The sequence below is a fragment of the Tachysurus fulvidraco genome, chromosome 1, assembly GCF_022655615.1.
Source record: "Tachysurus fulvidraco isolate hzauxx_2018 chromosome 1, HZAU_PFXX_2.0, whole genome shotgun sequence".
NCBI classification, from domain to species: Eukaryota; Metazoa; Chordata; class Actinopteri; order Siluriformes; family Bagridae; genus Tachysurus; species Tachysurus fulvidraco.
In genome coordinates this window covers 35,517,026-35,539,912 of record NC_062518.1, presented here as the reverse complement: position 1 = coordinate 35,539,912, position 22,887 = coordinate 35,517,026, and the positions used below count along the sequence as shown (strand labels likewise).

General features: G+C 37.7%; 1 protein-coding gene across 2 annotated transcripts; it reads left to right on the top strand.

The window, feature by feature from the left end:
• Positions 1-1,141: 1,141 nt before the first annotated feature.
• Positions 1,142-22,624, top strand: acap1 (ArfGAP with coiled-coil, ankyrin repeat and PH domains 1). Of its 2 annotated transcripts, XM_027165003.2 has the most exons (23): positions 1,142-1,845; positions 3,681-3,738; positions 5,659-5,778; positions 6,294-6,347; positions 6,502-6,560; positions 7,061-7,244; positions 8,499-8,543; positions 8,669-8,764; positions 10,221-10,295; positions 10,398-10,510; positions 10,773-10,824; positions 10,999-11,099; positions 11,288-11,399; positions 13,160-13,353; positions 14,326-14,395; positions 14,554-14,648; positions 16,455-16,648; positions 16,903-16,947; positions 18,412-18,584; positions 18,864-18,973; positions 19,098-19,208; positions 19,477-19,535; positions 21,828-22,624. In XM_027165003.2, the coding sequence occupies exons 1-23, from the start codon at positions 1,793-1,795 to the stop codon at positions 21,926-21,928; spliced, it is 2,274 nt and encodes a 757-aa protein (XP_027020804.1). In that variant the 5' UTR covers positions 1,142-1,792; the 3' UTR covers positions 21,929-22,624. The 2 variants fall into 2 exon arrangements, with proteins under 2 accessions (XP_027020804.1, XP_047673905.1); XM_047817949.1 differs by lacking the exon at positions 3,681-3,738.
• Positions 22,625-22,887: the final 263 nt, after the last annotated feature.

Genomic DNA, 22,887 nt, shown 5'->3' with positions numbered 1-22,887 from the left:
TTTACCACCTGATGTGCAGGTGTATAGATGTACTGTATAGATATACAGTATACAGTCTTTTATGATTTGATGTAAATTATATTTAGGCATGTGTCTCTAAAAGAGAAGTATATATATATATATATATATATATATATATATATATATATATATATATATATATATATATATATATATATATATATATATACATATATATATATTAGAGAGACACATGCCAGCTATATATATTAGAGAGACACATTATATTTACACATGTAAATATAATTTACATCAAATCATAAAAGACTGTATACTGTATATCTATATATATACACTTCTCTTTTAGAGACACATGCCTAAATATAATTTACATCAAATCATAAAGGAGGAAGCAAATAGAAATGTTTGTGTTCTTGTGTATTCTGTATTTCACATATGTACACGTTTTTACATGCGCAAATAGCTGTGTACTCTCTGTGTTACTGCAACCCTCTGTAATCTCAAGGGATTCTGTGTTTGGTGTCAGGTGGAGCACAACAGGTTTAACCAGTAGGCCTACACACTGCACACAGAGATAGCCAACCTGTCCCAACAGTTCAAGAGATTAAAGCCAACAAAATTCAATGCCAAAGTAATTATAATGGATGGATTTTTGCTTCTGTGTAGGGATGCTTTCAGGCAGTATACAGATCCTGCTTAACGGGATATTATGTACACCTTACTCACTGGCTCTTTCACTGGGTAATGTTTTAAAGATGAACTTTACTTAATTGTTTAAGAACTTAGTCATTACTTTAATTACTGTAGCCCATTGGGTGCTATATGCAGTAGTCAGTCCAGTCTCCTACATCCATACAGGGATAGAGACTAGCACAGCACCACATATTTGTTATGAGTATCAGACTCAGCTATTGGGTTTTTCTTCTTGTCACAGCTGACATAACACAATAGGAATAATAATAATTATTAAGTTGATAATTTATATGACATATAGGTTCAGGCAGCAATCATCAAGAGATTTAAATCTTGCTATTTACGCTTTGGAGATTTGTTTTCTTCCAGCGTTTGAAGTTTAATGTCATGATGTCCGTTTCACCGTCAGCTGGCTGCGGGAGTACGAAGTACAAACCCGGAAGAGGAGCGCGTGGTAGTGGGCGGACCGACGACCGAAGGCGCAAGAGAAAGAGATAGGAACGAGAGAACACTGTCTGCTCCGGAGACTTTAATTATTCCCTCAGGAGGCATCACTATCGACGTTTTTTTTACTGCGTGTTTTAACTACTCGAGATTCTTAAAATATTAGCGTTAAGGAGTTTGAGTGCAATTAATCTTTATTTAAATAGTCGGAACTTTTGCGTTAAATGGAGAGAAAGATCACGCGCTCTGGATAGGAAAAGGTTCCAGAATTAACGTTTATTTATTTCTCTCTCTCTATATATATTATATATGCATGTGTATATATATTAACTGCATGTATATATAGATATATATTAAGTGGTATTTTATTATGTTTATGTACTTTTTTATTTCGGATGTAAGGATAGCAAGGAAAACTTCAGAAAGTATTGTTTTATAAATATGAACTTTGCACATCAGCGTCGTCGTGGATTGTGGTGTGTTTTCGAAATGCCCCTGTGTGATTAATTCGGAGAGCTCATAATGAGGGCGACATTTTTACATACAGTTTAGTAGGACTGCTGGAGCGACACTTCACGACAAACAAATAGGGACAGCTCAGGCTTGTACGGCTCATGACACAACAAGGAGTAATAATATCAGGTTTTGTAAATTACATGTTTCAACTGACAAAATGACTGTCAAGATGGATTTTGAAGAGTGCTTAAAGGACTCACCCAGGTTCAGGTAAGGCATTAAATCATGTTTAATCTAGTTTACCAAACTTCCTGTGCTTCATGTTCTTGGTTAATCTTTAGTGCATGTAGACAAACTTGTTAGGCCTTCCCGTGAAAACATTTTAACTTTGGAGCGCAAAGACTGTGGAAAGTTGCAAGCTGTTAGTCTTAAATAGATATTACAGTGGAGTAAAACTAAAACATTTAGTTGTCCAGACGTCCCGGCGCTGGAAAGAGTGGGTTTGGTTTGAGGAATGAATGGGATGTAGAGGATTATAAGGACATGAATTGAGTCTGCACTGATGATAAGAGAGGATCTTGTCCCTGCTCCTTACTAAACCATTTAAATGCCCTTTTTTATTTCTAGGAGAAGGATTCAAAGCACTTTGATTTGGCCAAGCATTGCCTTCTGAAAGCGTATTCTCTTAAGTGGAAGGAGCAAAACTAAGGCTAAACTTTCTCAACCCTGCTTAGTCAAATTATAGGGTCATCTGAGCCAAAGAGAGAATAACTGGAAAGATCTAACATTAGGTTGTTGTTGGTGTGTTGGGCTGAGCTGTATTGCACACAAGTGATGGTGACATTACTACCACCATCTAATTCTGTCTTGCTTGCATCGATCATTATCTGCATTACATCCAGGACAAAAGACCTTGTTTAAGCAAATTGTTTTTCTTACTTGCCCCCCACCCTCACCTCAGTTTTTCCTTTTTGGCTGGAGGACTTGCACAGTGGAAAGTGTGAGTGTACAGTCCCCGGGATGCATGTAGCAATGAGAAGGGTGTGGAGTAGGTTAGAGAACTAGGCCACAGCCAGGCAGAAATGCAGATTTCTCTCTCTCTCTCTCTCTCTCTCTCTCTCTCTCTCTCTCTCTCTCTCTCTCTCTCTCTCTCTCTCTCTCTCTCTCTCTCTCTCTCTCTCTCTTTGTGTGTGTTTCTTTCCATTTCTCTCTCTCTCTCTGTTTCTTTCCATATCTCTCTTTGCATTGTACTGTATTGTTATCTCTTCAGATATGAGTGTCTTGCATTTTTTTGTTCTGTGCCAAAGAATCAACTAGAAATTTACAGCAAACACACCACTGTCATAGCCTTTTTTTTTTAAAAAAAATTAAATGACTGGGATATTGATTAAGAAAAGCCTCAGACATAAACCAAATCCAAGCCCACTTCACTATAAAGTGCTGCTTCCCGTTGCTAGGTGATGCCAGTGTGGGGGATGGGAGAGACAGGAAGTGAAGCGATACCAACATGATAAACATGAGACAGGAAGTGTGTTTTCAGGGGTGGATCTCTGCGGAAACATCAAGTCCCTCTTGAGCTCACTGGTGTATGAAACACAGTTAAACACGGCATAGTAAATATGATTTTGGTGTTGTGCAATCAGGCCTATCATCACAAATATATGTTATTTATTTTAGCTTGATATTATCTTGTCTCACTTTCTTTTCTGTTTTTTTGTCTAAAATCTCTGGGTTTGTACATTGCAAAGAAAATTACGTGCTGTTTCTTCTCCCTTGTGCTGCTCTTGGCTTGTGCGTCTAAGTGAAAGTGCTAACGGAAGCCACAGGGTCTGAACACTGCTTGATAGCTCAAAAACTCAGGTGCAAGCTAGATGACAGGAGATACTGACTTTCTCTTACACACACACACACACACAAATAATGATAATTGTACATGGAAACATACACATAGCAGTCATCCATGATTTACCATTGTGTTTGGAAGTGTTCTGGAAAGGTGCTGAATTGCCTAAACAATTTGTGCGTGCGTGTGTTGGGTGTGCATGGGAGAGGGAGAGAATAAAGAACTGTAGCATTATATGCTTACTGTGGTTTTCTGTCATCAGGGCAGCCATTGAGGTCGTGGAGGGGGATGTGAATGAACTGGAGACACGTCTCGAAAAGGTCAGGTGGAGACACAGAGCAAGTCCGAGTGACTCTATGAAATAGAAATGATTGGCATCATTCCTATTCCATTTCATTACTATTCCTTATATCGTTTAATGAATTATAGTGTTCCTATTGTCTAATAGCTCTTTTTAAGAGAACTATCATTCTTCCTCTCGTTCCTTTCCTACAGTTCCCATTGGCTGAGTTTAGTGAAGAGAGATAGTATTCAAACAGTGTTTACATGAACTGAAAGAGGAATTACTAATTCATTGGCTTTTAACCAACACTCATTCAATTCCTCATCAAGATTATAGTGAAAGTTCTCAGGAAGGATACACAGACTTTGTGAACTTCAATTTTTGGAATCTAAAAGTATGTGTTTGTTTAATATTGTGTATGTGTCTATATGAACTTATGTTGTAATGGCCCTGTTTAAAACGAATTGTTTTTAAGCATTTTATTATCAAGATTATATAGGAATGGTGATTATTTACACAGATGACATAGAGCTCTAAACCTCAGAAGGGGTGGTTAAATTACAGTTTTAGTCAAGTTTAATGCAACTGTAAAGTCATCTGTCTCCTTAAACCACAACCCCTCCTGAGACATCACAGCCTAATGGATATGGTCGATGACTGCTGAGATGGATACTATAATTACATTAATAATTAAGCAGAACAGTTTTATGTTTGATCAACTAATAACGTGGAACAGCACATGGAATTAGCAGGCGAGTTTAATGAGATTTCCTTTTATATTAATTTACATATAATGCCTCCAGATAGTATTCAACCAACCTCAATGATTGTTTCACTTTTTTGCTTAGTTGAATTATCAAATGTAAGCCTATTAGAATGGGATGTCATGTGATGCTCATCAGATGAGTGATTAATGAAATTAGGACTAGTATTTCAGGGTAGTATTCAGAACAGGGTGATCTTGTGTATGCTTGCACAATAAAGGTCTCACAGCTAAAATGGCAGATCAGACTAATCCTACTGTCATGAAGACTAAGGCATTGTCTTTGAAAATTCAAGATAAAGTTGTTAGCAAGGAAAAAGGATGGAAGAAGTAAAATCCATCACAACCAAGTGCAGGCCAAAGTTAGTTCTTGGGTAGGGCGATTGTTGAAGTGTCCAAGGGTCCAGATACAACAGTAATGGGGTTAAAGAGCTGGGGAAAGGTGCAATAGAAAATCTAAGAGCTTTTAGAAAATGGTTTTGTGGTCTGATGAGAGTAAAGTTGAGACATTTGGTCTAAAATCATAATGTTTGGCAGAAATAACAGCCCAACACATAGGTAACCATTCCTGAGTTCAAACGAATCATATGGTGATTACCTCATTCTCTAGGGTTGCTTTTCAGCAGGAGGAACACAGACAGTTATAATCACCTGTAGGCGAGTCATTGAAGAGTTTTTAGACTTGATGTGGTCAAATATTTTGATTATTTTTGTTCAGACATTGAAAATAATTCTCCAAGAAGCCGTACCCGATACACATGTAATAATGGTTATTAGAATTAAAAATTTATGTAGAGAACACAGACAAGCAAAGCGATGCAAACAGTAAAATAAAATTATTTTCAAATAATAGCTGATGACGTCTAAATACTTTAATGAATTTTATTTTTATAGAGAATAAAATAGTAAAATAAATAATAATATAAAAAAATGATTTCAATATGCTTTAATTTCATGTTGAAGAGCAGTAAAAAAAAAGAGAAGTAACCATTAGGGGATTTTTTCTAAATACCACAGTTATAAAATAGTAAAATAAATAATAATATAAAAAATGATTTCAATATGCTTTAATTTCATATTGCAGAACAGTAAAAAAAAAAAAAAAAAGAGAAGTAACCATTAGGGGATTTTTTCTAAATACCACAGTTAGAGTTAACAGAAAACATAACAGGGTTTGTTTTTGGGTGTGTACAGTTGGTGAAGCAGTGTAACGCCATGCTGGAAGCAGGCCGAGCATATTGTCAGAGCAGTAAGAGCTTTGTACATGGACTCAGGGAACTTGGATATCATCTCGCTGAAGACTCAACCATGGGGGTAAGTGATACAGTATGTCCAGGCTTACTCTGGAAAGCGGGTAAGAGTGCTGCTGCAGAGAAAAAACACCATAGCAGAAAAATGAGCACTTGTTTTTTAGCTAGAGTTCACTACCCTCTATCACATCAGTCTGAACTGCTGCATTTTTTTTTTTTTTTTTTGCACAACATAAGCAACCAATTAGTGTTTGGCCTTACACATTCCAAAGCAACCCGGACATCATAGAAATCCTGGTTTGAATTTAACCACATAGTTTAGCTCACTATAGCATATAAGGATATGATCACTCACCGTTATTAGCAAGAAAAGGAACTTAAGCAATGTGACTATGACCAAATGTGTGGTCAGTATGGTTTTGCACATAGCTTGCAACAAACGTATCACAGAGGAAATAACTATGAAAACGGGATGCTCTCTGTCCTTTTTGTGATTATTTATGGAGTATTTTGTAATGTTGTAAAGAATGTTTAGGTCTCTTTAATGGGCTTGTTGTCTGCTTGTGGTAAACCCTGCAGAACTGCCTGGAAAAGTTCTCCAAGACGCTGTCCACCATACTTCTGTCTCAGGAGGTAAAACCAGACACACACACACACACACATTAATCCTTTTCACCGTTGCTTATGGTAACGAACAAATATGTTCACTCTTTCTCAGGATGTGTCCCAGTGTGTCACAGTATTCACTCTTTTCTGTTTCTCTGTCTCATCCTCTCTGTCCTGCCAGGAGCTCATTGATAATACACACAAATCAGTGAAACTGAAGCTGCAGAGTTTTGTGAAAGAGTGAGTAACCGTTTGGAAGTTTAATACCATTAATACAGAACTGTAGACTGTAGAGTGGTCTGAAAATCTTTGTTCAAATTTAGTACGTGTGATGTACAGATATTGCCTACTGAAGGGTATTCCAGAGTCATGCTGATTTTGCAGAACCCCCACTGAGAGATGATGACGATTACTGCTCTGCTGAGCTTGCTCAAATGCTCAATCATTTTGATTCAATCAAATAAAAAATGTCAGAATGACCATATGCAACAGTCTCAATTTAACTGTATTCATAAAGTTTGTTGTACCATGCCCTGTATAATGAAGCCACATGGTGTATGATGGAAAACTGAACATTATGCCCATATATCTAGGCATGAGTCTTTTCATATGATTTCATTTTAATCTCCTGCTCTCATTTGATCCAGTCATGCTCAGTGACAGGTTATTGTCAGGAAATAACATGGTTATCTCTTGAACTCTACATTACACGGGTACATGAAAACTTCTGTCTGTTTCAGTGATGTGAAACGCTTTAAAGATACACGTAAGGAGTTTGAACGCAGCAGCGAGTCTCTGGAGACGGCACTGGGGAAGAATGCTCAAGCCCCAAGGGGAAAGCAACATGAGGTTGAGGAGGCCAGTCAGGCCTTAATTCATGCCCGTAAAGCCTTCAGATCAGGGACTCTCGACTATGTACTGCAGGTACACACTTATTCAGATATTTACAATCCATGAAAGAAAATTGTGTTGCCTTTTGATGATTTAAAAAGCAATATCATTTCTTTGTTATACTTCAGTGTTTAAGGTTGCTTTTTATTTACTTACTCAAAACTCCATGTTTTAGATTTCCTAAGCAGCACAGGAGCATCTTCAACACTCAGAGCTCTTTTTTTTTTTTTTTTGTTTTGTTTAAACCTCAGTTTCAGATCTGATTCATCCCCTGTTTTGTGAACTGTAACCTAATTGCACTTCAGTACATTTACATTTACAGCATTTTCAGACCTCATTATCCAGAGCGGCATAAAAAAATGCTTTTAAGTCTCTTTCAATTAATACATTAACACTGGTTCAATAGGTTACAGACTTACAGTAGGATATCGTCAACCTAGAACTCTGTTCAGGGTGTTTTTTTGTTTGTTTTTACTTAATAAAAAATAGGGGAAAAGTGCTAGTTCATGTATTTCTTGAAGAGGTAGGTCTTCACCTGTCGTTTGTGCATAATGTAAATATATAGATACAGCTCAATGATACTATTACAATAACATCCTTCACAACTTACATAACAGTTGACAAAAATGAGGTACCTCATGTTGGCAGATTAACATTTTTATACCAGACCCAGCTCTCCATGCTGCATGTTTTAACCGCTCAACATCGCTTTTTATTACCTGCATGGAACGTTGTGTTTTCATTTACTCATTTAGTAAATACAGAATAACATGGAACTATGCAGTTTGTTATTTTTAGTCCTGTTGTCACAGAGTGGTTGTAGGCTTGTAAACTCTGATGGATAGCACTTTCACCATCTTTAAATTGTAGGAATCTGCAATATTGACAGACATTCAGTAAAGATTTTGCTGTGTGTAGTATTTTCTTTGACAAACACAAAACCATGTTGAAGTGCAAATGAAAATGATCCTTGATGATGCCGCATTTCCCCTCTCTTAGTAGCTAAGCGAATAATCACACATTAACATGTATGGATCTCCAAATACTAAAAATATGCAGACTTCCAACTGTATGTGCAGTTATGTAAGAACATATTAGATAAAATGCATGTCTGTCAAAGCACTGAGGTGAAATCACACTCGCACATGATAGATAAATGCTAAAATCACAGCTTTGTGTAAAAAGATTTTTTGGTATATCGACTCTGTATCACTATTATTTTTTCCTCTCCCTCTTTCCTTCTGTATTATCTCTCTCCCTCTCTCTTCCTCTCTCTCCCCAAATTAGATTAATGTTATTGAGTCCAAGAAGAAGACTGATATACTGATGGCGGTATGTTTCTATATCTAGAAATTATTGATTTTATGTTTCCTAATTATAGAAGGAACCGAATCCACCTAGAAAAATAACCTAATTACAAGTGTGTGTGTGTGTGTGTGTGTGTGTTTATGAAACAGATGCTCTCACTGATGGAAACACAGGCTGTGTTTTTCCAGCAGGGTCATCAGTCCCTCACAGAACTGGAGGAGTATCGTAAGCAACTCAGCAATGAGGTGAGATCAGGGATCGCCAAAAAATGCTCAACCTATATACAGATTATATATCAATCTAATAATAATCTTTATCTGATTTGGCATAAAGATGGATAGAAACAGTTATGACCGAAGGCTTAAAGCCACAGCACAGCAGAAAACTTCAAACTTCATTCCACTTGGGTATCCCCCATATAAAACTGTACGGTGAAAATTGTTAGTTATTCATGTGTCTCCCATTCATGGATGTTGCTTAAGTTTAAGTCTATTTTTTTTTAAATTAAAATAAATATCTAGAATATTTTGAAATGAAACATTAAGCAGGCCATGTGTTAAGTCCATATTAGCTATTCCTCTGAATCTCTAAATCAAAAGCATTCGATCCCTTGCAACTCCACAACATTCTTCTATAGTGAAGTGTTTTCTAAAGACTCGGTTATCTAACAAGTGAGTCGTTTGAGACAGGAAGCACAGTCACCTTGTACTGGCCTATAAAAGCCACAAAAAAGTGCTACAAAACTTCCTGCCTTCACAGGAAATGGTGACAGTCTGACTGTGAGGATTATATTATGGTGCATCAACTTTTAGAAATAGATGACTTTAAAAAGAATCTTAACAGTCTATAAAAAGGTAGAGAACAAGGCTGTAATTTGTAATGGAAGTGGTGAATTTTATAAAACATTACCCTTGTCTGTCACCCGGACAGTCTATTTTTTTCAGAGAGACGTTCCGTGTCAGCATCCATGCACACATTTTCAGCTAACATTACACATTTTCCACAACTCCTTTGGCAAAGGTGAAATTAGCTGATATATCATAAGGAGTAGTAATCGAAGATAAGATAAAATGCCGTGAAGAGGAGTTTGTTTTTACGGTGACTGTGTGTGTAACTAGGCAACGTGTTCTTCCATTACATGATGTTAGTGTGTCTCAGTACCTGCACACTCTTTTGCTACACACTCAAATGTATGTTTGTTTCCTCCACAAAGAAAAGTACATACTTTTAGTGCATAGTACAATTAGGCAAATTGAGACACAGCAAGTGAGAGACTACTTTGCATGTTTTGATAGAAATGATCTCTCTTGCTCACTGGGAATAAGGAAGAATTATAAGGAATAAAGATCATTTCAGTTATCACTGAGTTTCATCAGAGAGCTGGATTTTATGGAATTGTAGAATTTTAAAAGAAGGTCCTACTGCTAATAGAGAGTTCATGAAAATATATTCTTCACAAACCTGTTAACCCGGACAGGAAGTCAAATGTCAACACTCCCCTTCCTGTTTGTGGAAGTATTAAATGCCAAATTGCAGTTGAATATAATTTGTTGTAATGTAGCACCATTGATGTACCTTAAGCAAAACAGATTTTAAATCAATAACACTTTATTCTCTCTCTTTCATGCATCTCTCTCTCTCTCTCTCTCTCTCTCTCTCTCTCTCTCTCTCTCTCTCTCTCTCTCTCTCTCTCTCTCTCAGTACACACAACTAGTTCTAAACTCTGCAAGAGATAAGAGGGACATGGAGCAGAGACATGGTGACATTAAGAAAAAGGTAGTCACACAAACGCACCAAACAAACTGTATCCTTTATTCAAGTAATGTGTAGCAAATATTATGGTAACAAATATTTGTGTCTCATATATTTTTTTATCAGGATGAATCCTATGATGAATCAGTCTTGGATTTCAGTCCAGATGCGTCCAGTGGAATTGCCATGGAGGGATACCTGTACAAGAGAGCCAGCAATGCCTTTAAAACCTGGAGCAGGTGCAGCATAAGTTCAAGCTTCTCACTATTCCCCTGCATTTGCTTGCTATCACCTACATGCCTCATAGACGCTGTTATTATCATCATATGTAAACTCGTTTTGTTGTTAATTACTTCTAATCTGTAACTTGATGTAATGAATGTTCTGTGATTCTCAATATTGACGTCTAAACTGGCACCAAATTCTTCTTATATTCCCAAATATGGTCGTACTGGAACACATTTCATGACTGCTTGCTTTCTCACTTCCTGATTTTTGTAGGCGCTGGTTTTCCATTCAAAAAAACCAACTGGTCTATCAAAAGAAATTCAAAGTACGTAGCACATGTTTTCACAAAACATACCACACTAAAGCTAATTATATAGAAAATCCCTTTTTAAATTCTTCCTACACCCTGTGTCTGTATGTAAGTATGGAAGAACAGCAAATATCTATTTGACTTGTCTTCTAAACCCACAAATGTTGTTCTTTCTGTTTCTATTTTTAGGAGCAGCCCACTGTTGTGGTGGAAGACTTGCGCCTGTGCACAGTGAAACCGTGTGCTGAACAGGAGAGACGGTTCTGCTTTGAAGTCGTCTCACCCACCAAGTAAGTGTGTGTTCCTTGAGTTTTTTTTCGGAGGTGTCGGATTATGATGAGATGATCAAGTGTTGCTGCGTTTGTAAAATGTGTATCTGTACATGTGTACAGTGCCTGTAACTAAATGTTGCCACCCTTAAGTGTTTGTGTGTATTTAATGAGCCAACATTTTATGTCTCGTGTGTGCTTGTGAGTAGGAGCTGTCTATTGCAGGCCGATTCAGAGCGACAGCAGCAAGGCTGGATGAGCGCTGTGCAGAACAGCATTGCTTCAGCATTTCAGGAGAGGAGAGAGGACACATGTAGCCCTGTAAGACACACACACACTTTCCAACTGGCAATTTCTGGCACTTTTTCCAACTTTAACTGGGGAAATGTGACACTCAAATGAAAGTTCTGTCTGCCATATTCCACTAGCAATTGGTCACGTTGATTGGCAGGGAGAAAACTCTAATCACTAAACCAGAGAGCACAGAAAAGTTTCCCTCCCTCAGTTTTCAGACATGGCTAGCTGTAGCATCATCCAGGTTCCAGCTTGTGATTTCTGGACAATAGGGTGAACACTTTTCTGTTGCACTATTTCCCCAATATGTGACCTTGGTTACAGTCAACCTTGATTAAACTAATAGAGGATTAGCATTTGTTAAACTAACAAGCATCCTTAAACTTAGGGACAGTTATTATGGCTTCTTTACAGAATAATCATTTCAGTTAGTATTTGCATACAATTTGGCATGGTGATTTATGGTGACAGACAATTTATTAATCTTTAACTTGTAAATGAAGTACCAGCAGCGAGGAGTATAAAATAAAATGTAGTATTGCTGTTGAAGAAAATGAAAATAGAACATGAAATAGTACTCTACTGGTTCATTAAATTTCCAAACTTCTCTCTCTCTCTCTCTCTCTCTCTCTCTCTCTCTCGCTTTCTCTCTCTCTCTCTCTCTCTCTCTCTCTCTCTCTCGTTTTCTCTCTCTCTCTCTCTCTCTCTCTCGTTTTCTCTCTCTCTCTCTCTCTCTCTCTCTGTTGTTTTCTGCAACTTAAATTATAGAGAAGAGAAGAAACTACACACACTCCTGATGATGATAAAGGTGTTATGCTGAATTTTAACATTTATATATTCAGTAAAAAACATTCTGTAGATTATAGTAATATTTTAAGACATTATACTGTTCTACTGTTCTTGATATTTATAACACACTACAGCTCATATTTGTCCCACTTATTAATATGCATGGTCAAAGCAGATCACATTGTGATCTTGTGCACATAGTAGCTTCCTTATTCCTCTTTTTCACCCCTGGCTTATATGTATGAGCTGGCTTACTTCTGGTCAGAGTGTGAACAATGAGCATTATTTTCACTTCTGATTTGTACTTTAGTAATGAAACTCAATATTCTAAATAATTCTCAGATTATTGTATAAGTAATACTAACAATTAAGAATCCTTTACTAAAATATAGATTTTTTTTGGTCAACATGTTTTAATTATTACAAAAATAGGCTCAGTTGTGTACAAAAGTAATGTCTTGAATAAATCAACCACATTTTATTTCTTAGTAGTGGGCTCATGCTCTCATGATCAGTTTATTTGTTTACAATCTCTCTTAGATAGAATTTAGCTCACCTCTGAGTGTATGAATAAAGGGTTCATTAAATATAAATGTGGTTAAATTTGTCCTGTTTACAAATAAATAAAAACTTGTAAATAGACTTAACCTAATGTTCCTTAGGTGCAGTTGTTTGCTGAGTTTGGCACTTAACAGCTTTATATACAAAATCAAAGGCACTTCAAAACTATTTGCAGTATCCTTGGGGGGGGATAACCTCTAACTCGGCTTCACTGAAATGTATTTTCCCCTGAGCTGAATAGCTTGTTGAATGCTTTGAAAATATCCTGTAAATAAGAGATTAGTGAAAATAAGCTTATTTCCATGCAGCTGAAGCTGATTCATAATTTTTGCCAAACAATCTTTAGTAACAAGATTCATCGTTATGTGTAGTCAGACCTGTTCTGGTTTCTGTGTCATGAGGGACTTTGTACATTTGTATATTTGTGTTTGTGACAGAGGGAACGCTGCAGCTCCGTGTCAGCAAGCAGTGTAAATTTGGGATTTGGAGAGCAGAAGGACTGTAAAGCCCTAGAGGAGGTGCAGGCTATACCTGGGAACAACCAGTGCTGTGACTGTGGAGAACCAGGACCAGACTGGGCCTCCATTAACCTGGGCATAACACTCTGTATCACATGCTCTGGAATACACAGGTAACACACACACACACACACACACACACACACACACACACACACACACACACACACACAGATCATACATATCTAAAGGGCAAGATACTACTCTTTTATGTGCAGAAAATATATAGGCAAACAGTGCCTTATTGGTCAGGGGTTTGACTCCCCCAGTTTGCTTGTTCTCCTCTATGCTTCATGGGTTTCCTCTGCATACTCCAGTTTCCTCCCACAGCCTAAAAACCTCTTTTGGCATAATTTTCTGTAACACCTTCAAGGGTGTCCCCTGCCTTGAAGCCCCACATCCCCTGGGATAGACTCCAGGTTCCCAGCAACCCTGTGTAGGATAAGCACCACAAAAAAAAATAGAAGGACAGATTTTTGCAGTTTTCATAAATGTAAAAATAGCTGAAGGAATAGAAATAAATATGACAAACAGAACACACGTTTCAATTAAAGTGAAATGAAACTCTGGTGTAGTATTTTTCATATAAGCCATCCTACAGGTTCAAGACTATTTTAAAGATACATTTTTTTTTTTTTAAAGAATAATTCATTTGATTATGCTTTTAGCTGTCAATAACTTATTTAGAGGACAAAATCATTGCCTCTCTGATGCCCGAGATGCTGTAAATGGGCTAAAGATGATACTTGGAGCACAGTTATCCAGGAGAAGGAGATGTCTGTACTTGTCTGTCAGCTCAGAAAGCTCTGCATCTTGCAGTAGAATTGAGATTTCTAGTCAGATATTGAATAGCATGTCTGTTTTTGTTTGCGTTTCAAAACAGCTAGCTATATTTACTTCACTACACTTCCTGTCTATATTCTTTATGCAGCTAAACACCTGCACAACCCAGAAACAAGTTTTAAATCAAATACTTTGGCTATCCATGGTTTTGCTTAACTACAGTAGAAACACAAAAATGCAATACAATCTTTATGTATTTATACTGATACAAATCCCATCACCTATCTTTTCTTGCTCTGTAGGAGTCTGGGTGTCCATTTCTCTAAAGTACGCTCTCTAACTCTGGACTCATGGGAACCGGAACTCATAAAAGTAAAACACACACACGCGCACATACACACACACACACCACTGTGTCTTTCACAGTTTCATGTCAGTTCATGAGGTGTGAGCATGATTATTTCCACCTTCACACACTTTCCCACACTCACTCTCATCCTTGTCTCATTTCTCTTTCTTTCCCTGCGTAGCTAATGTGTGAATTAGGAAACACTGCCATTAACCGGATCTACGAGGCACGCATTGATGAGATCACAATAAAGAAACCACACCCTTCCAGTCCCAGGTATGAAGCACATCCTGTTTTACACTGCACTTCACCAGCCACACACAAACATTTGCAAAATAAAAGGTATATTCCCATTTCATTATGGTATCTGTGAAAATCACAGGCCTTCTTTTAGAGGTTCTTTAGAGTGTGGTGGGACATCAGTTCATATGTACTCTAGAGGTAACTCTTTTTTTAACGATTTTATGTAAGCATTGATTTGAAGAGACATTAGGTAGTTCAAACAAAACTCATGGGAATGTTGCTGATTGCTCCTACGCCTTAAAGTGTGTTAGAAAAGCAGATAATTTATATATCAGAAGACACGTGTGAGGAATCGTGCTGATATATTGCTTAGGTTATCAGGTGAGAAGCTGTATGTCTCATTTTGTAACCCAATTCAGGTTATGGTTATCGTATGGGTGACTTGGCATTTGAACTGACAACAAATTGTGGACTGGGTCACAGGTCAAGCTATACTTGTGGCTCTGTGGTTAAAGCTTTGGGCTACTAAAGAGAATGTTGTAACTCAAAGTTCAAAGTGTTTATTGTCATGTGCCCAGTGAGGAAAACAGTTTTCCCTGTACAATGAAATTCTTTCTTTGCTATCCACAGTGAATGCCAAGACACGTGCAACACATACATACATACACACAGACATAATAAATAAAACTAAGCTGCAGGAATAGAGATAAAGACTACTAGAAATGGATGCGATGCGTACATCTATGTGTGCAAAGATAGAATATTGACTTATGTGCATAGTAGTACAGTAACATGCAAATTGAGTGCAACCGCATGACGATAATAGTAGTATCTTCAACAGTATGATTACAAATAAGCAATGATTACAATAGCAGCAGTAACATTTGCACAATGCAATGAGAATAAATAGTAACAGTAACTATTAACAAATGTGCAGACAGATGAAACAATTCATAGAATTGAATTTATATTTATAAAATAGACGAGACTTGTCTGTGACTGCTGCGCCGGTTGCTTATTTAAGAGTCTAAGGTGAGCTGAGGGAAAGGAGGAGTTGCTTAATCTGGAAGTCCTGTGTTTCACACTGCTAGTCCTGAGGGTGGGATGTAGCTCTCCTGTGACCACTGCGATGGTAAACAGCCTGCAGAGATGGCAGTGGCGTTCTGATAATCTTCTCATCGGTCTTCATGCAGATCGTACCAGTAGTGGTGCCACACCACAGGATAATGCAGCTAGTCAGTTGGACGACATGCCAAACTTCCTCGTCCTCAGGAAGTACAACCGCCGTTGTCGCTTCTTAACCAGTTGGGTGGTGTTAAGTGTCCAGGTGAGGTCCTCACTAATCCCAGCATTACCAAGCTGTCACTGAGTGAGGACCTGAACCTTTATCTGCTCCACTCAGTAATTAGTCACTGTGGATAAAAACATCGGCCAGTTTAATTAAGACAAATTTAATACCTGGATAAGACGTAACTCTTGTTTTGTATGAATTGTTTCACTGCCCTCTGCTGTCTCCTCACACACATTACAGGATGTACATTAGGCTGCTAAAAAAAATAACCACAAAAATCAAACCCTGAATGCCTTTATGCTTTTCTTCCCTGCATGCACTTCAGAGAGGAATGACAGGTAACAGTGATGCAGGCTGTTTCTGACGTGCATAAGAATAAATCAGTTGCATGAATGTGACCATGAGTTTGTGTTATAATTGTGTTGTGAGCCACACAAATAAGCATAAATTGTCAAGACCTCGAGAATGAATGTTGGTTTTGCCGATAAAGGTCTGATTGTGTGTTGTGTTACAGAATATAACGGCGCTCTTTTCTATCATTTCCTCAGGCAGGATAAAGAGTCGTGGATACGTTCAAAATATGTGGAGAAAAAATTCATCCACAAGCTTCCTGAAACAGGCCGTGGGACACCACTGCGCCGCTCCAGCGCACGCCGTCATCGAGCAGCAACGCAAGAGAAACTAATCCAACGTCCTCCTCTCAAACCCAAACCCAGCAGAGCCACCCTGGCAAGGAACACAGGTTAGACACACACATACATACACTAGATAAATACACTGTGTTTTATGTAAAATAATGAAGAGAGATAAAGAGACTACAGTTGACTGTTTGTTGTCTGCATCCCAGCTTGTGTACAACACAAACAAAAACTGGTTAAATTAAAATATAATCCTCCTGAGGGCTGGAAGGGAAAATTTGTCATCTGTAAATCTGCTTGTTTTGCCTTGAGACAAATAGTCAAGCTTAAACTAAATTTCATCTGATATCTTCTGCAGGTCTGAGTCCAACTGAAATCATGAACAGTACCGGCTCTCATAAAGGTCTTTCACACTCACTCTCACCACACACACACACACACACACACGAACTGTGTTGTTTTTATTGCTCTATACGTAAAGTGAATCATTTGCTTTTGTATGTTTCATGTTTGTCATGACCACTACAGCCCACTACAGTCCAAAAGCTGAAGTCATGCCCAGTGTGATGACTTTTTTGTAATAAATAGATTTATAAAGAATTTAAATATTTCTACTGAACACTTAACGTTTATTAGACACAAACATAGGATGTACAAATACATCTCATATGTGTTCTAATGGAATACAACGAAATAATTTATATTATTTACTGTCCCTCAAATGAGGATGAGGTTCCCTTCTGAGTCTGGTTTTTCTCTACCAGTCAGGGAGTTTTTCCTTGCCACCATCACCTCTGGCTTGCTCATTAGGGAAAATTGTTAGATATAAATAGAAACATAATTTTATACTTTAAACCATTTATTCTGTCTCCATATTTCTGTAAAGCTGATTTGAGATGATGGGAATTGTGAAAAGTGCTGTACAAATAACCTGAATTGAAATTGAATGTAAATGAAGTCAAGGTTATAGGAATCTTCTAGTTTAAACATGTAAATCTCTATTTTGGGCTCTTATAAGAGCTTATGCAGCTTCATGCAAACTATTCACTATTTGCAAGCTTGCAAATATACAGGAATAGTGAGTTCCTGAAAAATATGTATACTATGAGAAACACTGCTCACATATTCACTGTTCAGATCTCATACTCGTGTGACTGAGATAAAATGCATTATCCCATTTTTTAAGAAAAATAATGATGGAATCACATTGAGTTCAACCAAATGCAACAGGAGGAAATGTTTAATTTTTATTTTATTTATTCATTTATTTATTTTTACAAATTTTCTTGTAGATTTTACCTGAATCAAGTGATTAAGAAGCCTTAATATTATTTGTGTTTTCATATGTTTTGCTATGGATCTAAACACACAAGCAGCAAAATTTGCAACTAATTTAAATTACTTCATACCGTACAGCTCAGATGCATATAGCACAGATGATGGGCTCATGTGGTGTTAGTATTAAACAAGGTAGATTTAGTCTCTCAGCCATTTGCACTGGAGACAACATTCAATAAATATAACCCATCATGTACCCAGTGTACAAGACAGTATTGTGGTTTGGGGTTGCATCATCAGCGGAGATATCAAATCATTTGATTTGGAGCATGCTGGAGTATTTCAGGAGGAAGCATTTTTAGTAGTTTTCAATCTAGAAATATGGATTCCCGGGATGTTTGCTTTATGCATCACTGTTTAAAATCTAGTAGCGTTTCAAGAAATGGATCATTTCATTATATACAGTATACTGATTTGTTCACACACATGTAACAATATTTAAATAAATAATGATGTTCAAAAAACTTTCATGCAGAAGTATTTAACTCACTTTTAGTGTGTGTGTGTGTGTGTGTGTGTGTGTCTACAGATGAGGAAGAAGTGGAGGACTTGAGTGGTCTTCACCCTGGTGCTCTGCTCTACCGTTCAGCAGCACTTCAGCATTTCCCCGTTATGGCTGATGCTTTGGCTCACGGCGCTGATGTTAACTGGGTTAACATGCCCGAGGAAAGCAAAACGCCTCTCATCCAGGCCGCGACTGTGGTGAGTGAATGTGCATGAACGTGGGAGCGAGTGTTCATAAAAATGTGCACGTATGTATTTGTGCAGTTTGTGGTATCTGCATTATAAGCAGAGCAGAAAGAACACCGCGTGGGCTGTGCGACTGTGTTGTAGCAGGAAGTATCACTGACATTTGACCAGTGTGAAAGTGCATGGTGTGGTGTCGACTGTCTGTTACTATCTAACATACACACATTTATATGTACTGTATACGTTAGCTTAGAAGGTATAGGGGACACTGATGTGTCCTTTTCTCTGCAGAATTCTTTGGCAGCGTGTGAGTTTTTGCTGCAGAATGGCGCTAATGTAAACCAGGCTGACTCGAATGGAAGAGGACCCTTACACCATGCTACTATACTGGGACATACAGGGTACACACTCACATACACACACTATAAAACATATGGGTTATCTTACTTTAATAGATTTTAGTTTAAGAGCCAAAATGCAGTTCCTAGTATTTGATGTGTGTGTGTGTGTGTGTGATTATGCCAGGCTGGTGTGTTTGTTTCTAAAAAGAGGAGCCGACTACAACAAAAAGGACATCAGCCAAAAAGACCCGATCAGCATAGCTGTAGAGAGTGCCAATGCTGATATTGTTACACTGTAAGTCAAAGGGTGGGAGGTTTATAAGACAAAAAACGTTTCAGCTAAGTTTAAATATTCAACTTGTCAAGAGGTCTTGTGGCTTTCAAACACCCACTGCTTCTGTTGAATTTCCTGTCTTACACTTTTGCAAATGAGAGCTCTCGCTTAATAATGACCATGCGAATCTTTAAACATAAATACAATCAAGATATGACATTACGGTCTTGAGTTCGGAGAGTTAACAGACATAAACGATGCCTGAATTTCTCTTTCCTTTTCCTCACAGCCTCCGAATAGCCAAGATGAACAAGGAGATGCGGGAGATGGATGGCTTCGCCCAATCAGGTCACTCTGAGGGTCTGGGTGGTGCTGGGCGAGGCGGGTCTGGGGATCTAATTGGTCAAACCAAGAAAGGCTTTCAGGCCTTTAAAAACCATCTTAGTGGGTGGGGTCTGGGAGGGCAGAATGAATAGATGGCACAGTTTGTCATCACAAAAATGTGTCTTGGTGAATGAATGAAGTTCTGTGGTTTTTCAGCAGAAATGTGCCAAGGGTTGTGTGATATGACAATGTTGTGAGTTAACTCTGTGATAAATTATGTTACAGTACACTTTTCTAATAAGGTGTCATCAGGAAGTTTAGAAATCTGACTTAATCTACCTGGTTGATTCTGTATCAAGGCTGTAGAACACAAAGGTCCAGTGTGGGTACAGGTTTCCTATTCCGATCAGGCAGGAGCCACACCTGATTCCACCTGTTTAATTAGCTGATCTTGGCTTTCAGTAGACGTCCTGCTTGGTTGGAATAAAAACCGGCACCTACACCAGTCCTTGCTGGAGACGATTAGACACCACTGTTATGTTCTTTTGTCTTTTAAGTTCTTGGGCCCCACACCCAAATGTGAGCTTCTAAGCTCTTCCTGGTGTCACAAAAAAGCCTCACCTCATTTCAGCAGAATAGTGCAGTGAGGGTGGGCTGAGTGAAACATCCTAAAAGTGGCTTTATTGCCATTCCCTTTACAGCCAGCAGGGGACGTTAGAGGTTACTGAAATTTGTTCAAGGATGCAGTCATTTTAATATATGCTTGAAACCTTCATTTCTTTTTTGGGGTATTAGTAATTCACCAACGTAAAAATGTAAAATGTTGCCGTATCTTTTAATACTGTATGGGCAAACCGAAACTTTATAACAAAGGACATAAGAGAGTGCCGGAAAGTATTATTCTATTGCAGATTATTGTCCTTCCACCAGCATAGAAAGCTACAGCGAACCATTTGTTTTGTAATATAATGTAAAGTGTATATGTATAATTTAGCAACCTGTATAATTGTACATAGCCAGTGTTTGTACTTATGTACATTATGTATATTTCATTAAATCTTATATAAATGTTTACATGATGTTCGAAACAACGGAACACTGTCAGGAAAGGGATAATGTCACATAGCCATAAGCTTTGTGGTTTCATGCTTCTAATGCACTTTTGGTGGAAAGTAATAAAAAATGCTGAGGGCTGTCCTCTGAGCAGGTGCTTGTTAAGCACTCACTGTGGTAAATATCTTGTTTTTTTTTGCTGAGAAGCTTCATAATGCCAGCTTGTCTGTATGTCGGTGTCTCTCTGTGTAAACGTGTGTCTCGCTGTCTCTGTGCGTGTTTATGTTTGTCCTGAGATGGACGTCCAAGTTTCCACTGCTTGCAGTGTGTCGTCTGCGCTGCTGTCACAGGTAATCAGTCCTGCAAGCTGTTGTGCCTTTACTTCCTTTTCCTCCTTTCCTGCTCATCTCTGGAATCTGAACTAATAATACACTGATGTTATAATTTAACTGATGAGACCTCTTTTTGTTGGCTAATACCTGATACTGGCATAGTCATAATCATGCTTTAAGAAACCTGTCAATGCAATGACAAATTTGATCAACTGTCGACCCAGGATTTTACATTTTCGTATTGTTCCTAAGCAGAACTTTCCCCCCACTAACTAAATGTCGCATGCTGCTATTAGTCTTTCGCCTTTCCAGTTTTCTACAATTTTAGGAGAGCAGGAAAAGGAAATGAAAGGTGCTTAGGTTGCAGTGATGCCTGGATTTACTTTAACACTAACATTTAATACAATATCTCTTGTATTAAAGGTGCCGTTAAGTGTGTGTGTGTGTGTGTGTGTCAATCCGTGTCTGCGTTTGTGTGTATGTTTTTACAATCATGTTCCTTTTCATGCCGTTGACATATTTACTACATCGGTAACAGAATACTTTATAAAGAAGGGAAAGTTATACAAGAAGGTGGAGAGTATCAAGTCTCTGGTATATGCAAGGCACAGTGAACTGGATGCAGTGGACACTAGTGTATTGTTCTAAAGACAGAATTAACTTCAGTCCTGGGGACATGCTGCCATCAAATTTTGAAACCATTATTCTTGAGTAATCTCATCAATCTAATCAATCAAAGCTTTGACTTTGTTCGAAAGTTGACGAAATTAAATCCGTGAAGATCGGTGTGTCGGTAGAACTGGAGTAGAGTATTTAACAGCCATTTAACTTGATGTTAGAAAAATGTTTAGCACAAATTTGATATATGAAATTGCAGAAATGAATATGAGCATTAATTCAACCCTTTCTGTTTCTCTCTCTCTCTCTCCAGGTGATGAGACCTATCATGATATCTTTAGGGATTTCTCCCAAATGGCTTCCAACAACCCTGAGAAGCTAAAACGGCGCAGTGCCGACATTAAAATTCCATAACCTACAGGTGGAAGACTGTACCTGTTTCTCTCACTATATTTAATATACAGACATTTGGCTGGTTTTTGTATTTCACAACCTTAATATTTCATAAGTGTGTTTAGTTTTCTGCTTTGTCATCACCTGGCAGTGACACACACAAATAAATCAGTACGGATAAGATCATCCTTGATCTTTGAGCCTAAGCCCCATTAGGTCACTAGGCCATAATGTGCAGCTTGTTTCAGTTTAGTTATTTAGCTGCACTGCTGTAGTTCTAGCTTTGTGCTGTGATCATCAGCGTTCACTGGATTGTGTAACAGGACTGTGTAACAGTAACTCTTGGTTGTCTCATCAAATTATTCTGATCATGGTTTCTATCCTTTTTTTTTTTTTTAATTAAAGCAATACAGCATATTTGTGTTGTATGTTTTGAGAGATATCTGATACCTCTCAGTTTTTGAATGGTTTCTGTTTTAGTTCCACATTCTGGGAAATCCAAACCATGCATTAGTCATATAGATAAACTGGTAATGCCCCACAAGTGTTTTGTAATTTCGATCATGATAAGGAAATGAAAAAAAAAATCGAAATTTCCAATTCTTTATGTGAACATTGTGATATGTATGCATGTCTTTTTTAAGAGAACCTAAAGATGTATACATATTTCCAGAGAAACAGAACAAAAATAAACTTTTTCTCATGTGCCTCCTTTTAGCCAGAGATGTACCAGAAGTGATCATTATACAGATATGTTGTTGCAGACGACAACCTCTCAAATGAGTCAAGCTTTTTTTTTTTAAGAATGAAATTTAACAAAAGATTTTTTTTGATCAATTTTATTTAGAAAAATTTGATTCATTTGAAACTTTTAAAACTGTACACATCTTTAAATGAAAAACATTAACAGTAATCAAGTATATGTAGTCATGATCTTAGAAAAAAAAACACAAATTAATCCAAAGCAGCAGCACATCAGC

What these genes read in the sequence shown, in the direction of transcription:
- acap1 (XM_027165003.2), top strand. Translation starts at nt 1,793, where the DNA reads ATGACTGTCAAGATGGATTTTGAAGAGTGCTTAAAGGACTCACCCAGG. An exon ending in AGACTGATATACTGATGGCG is followed by an intron (nt 8,544 to 8,668) that starts GTATGTTTCTAT and finishes TTTATGAAACAG; the next exon opens with ATGCTCTCACTGATGGAAAC. An exon ending in GGATGGCTTCGCCCAATCAG is followed by an intron (nt 19,536 to 21,827) that starts GTCACTCTGAGG and finishes CTCTCTCTCCAG; the next exon opens with GTGATGAGACCTATCATGAT.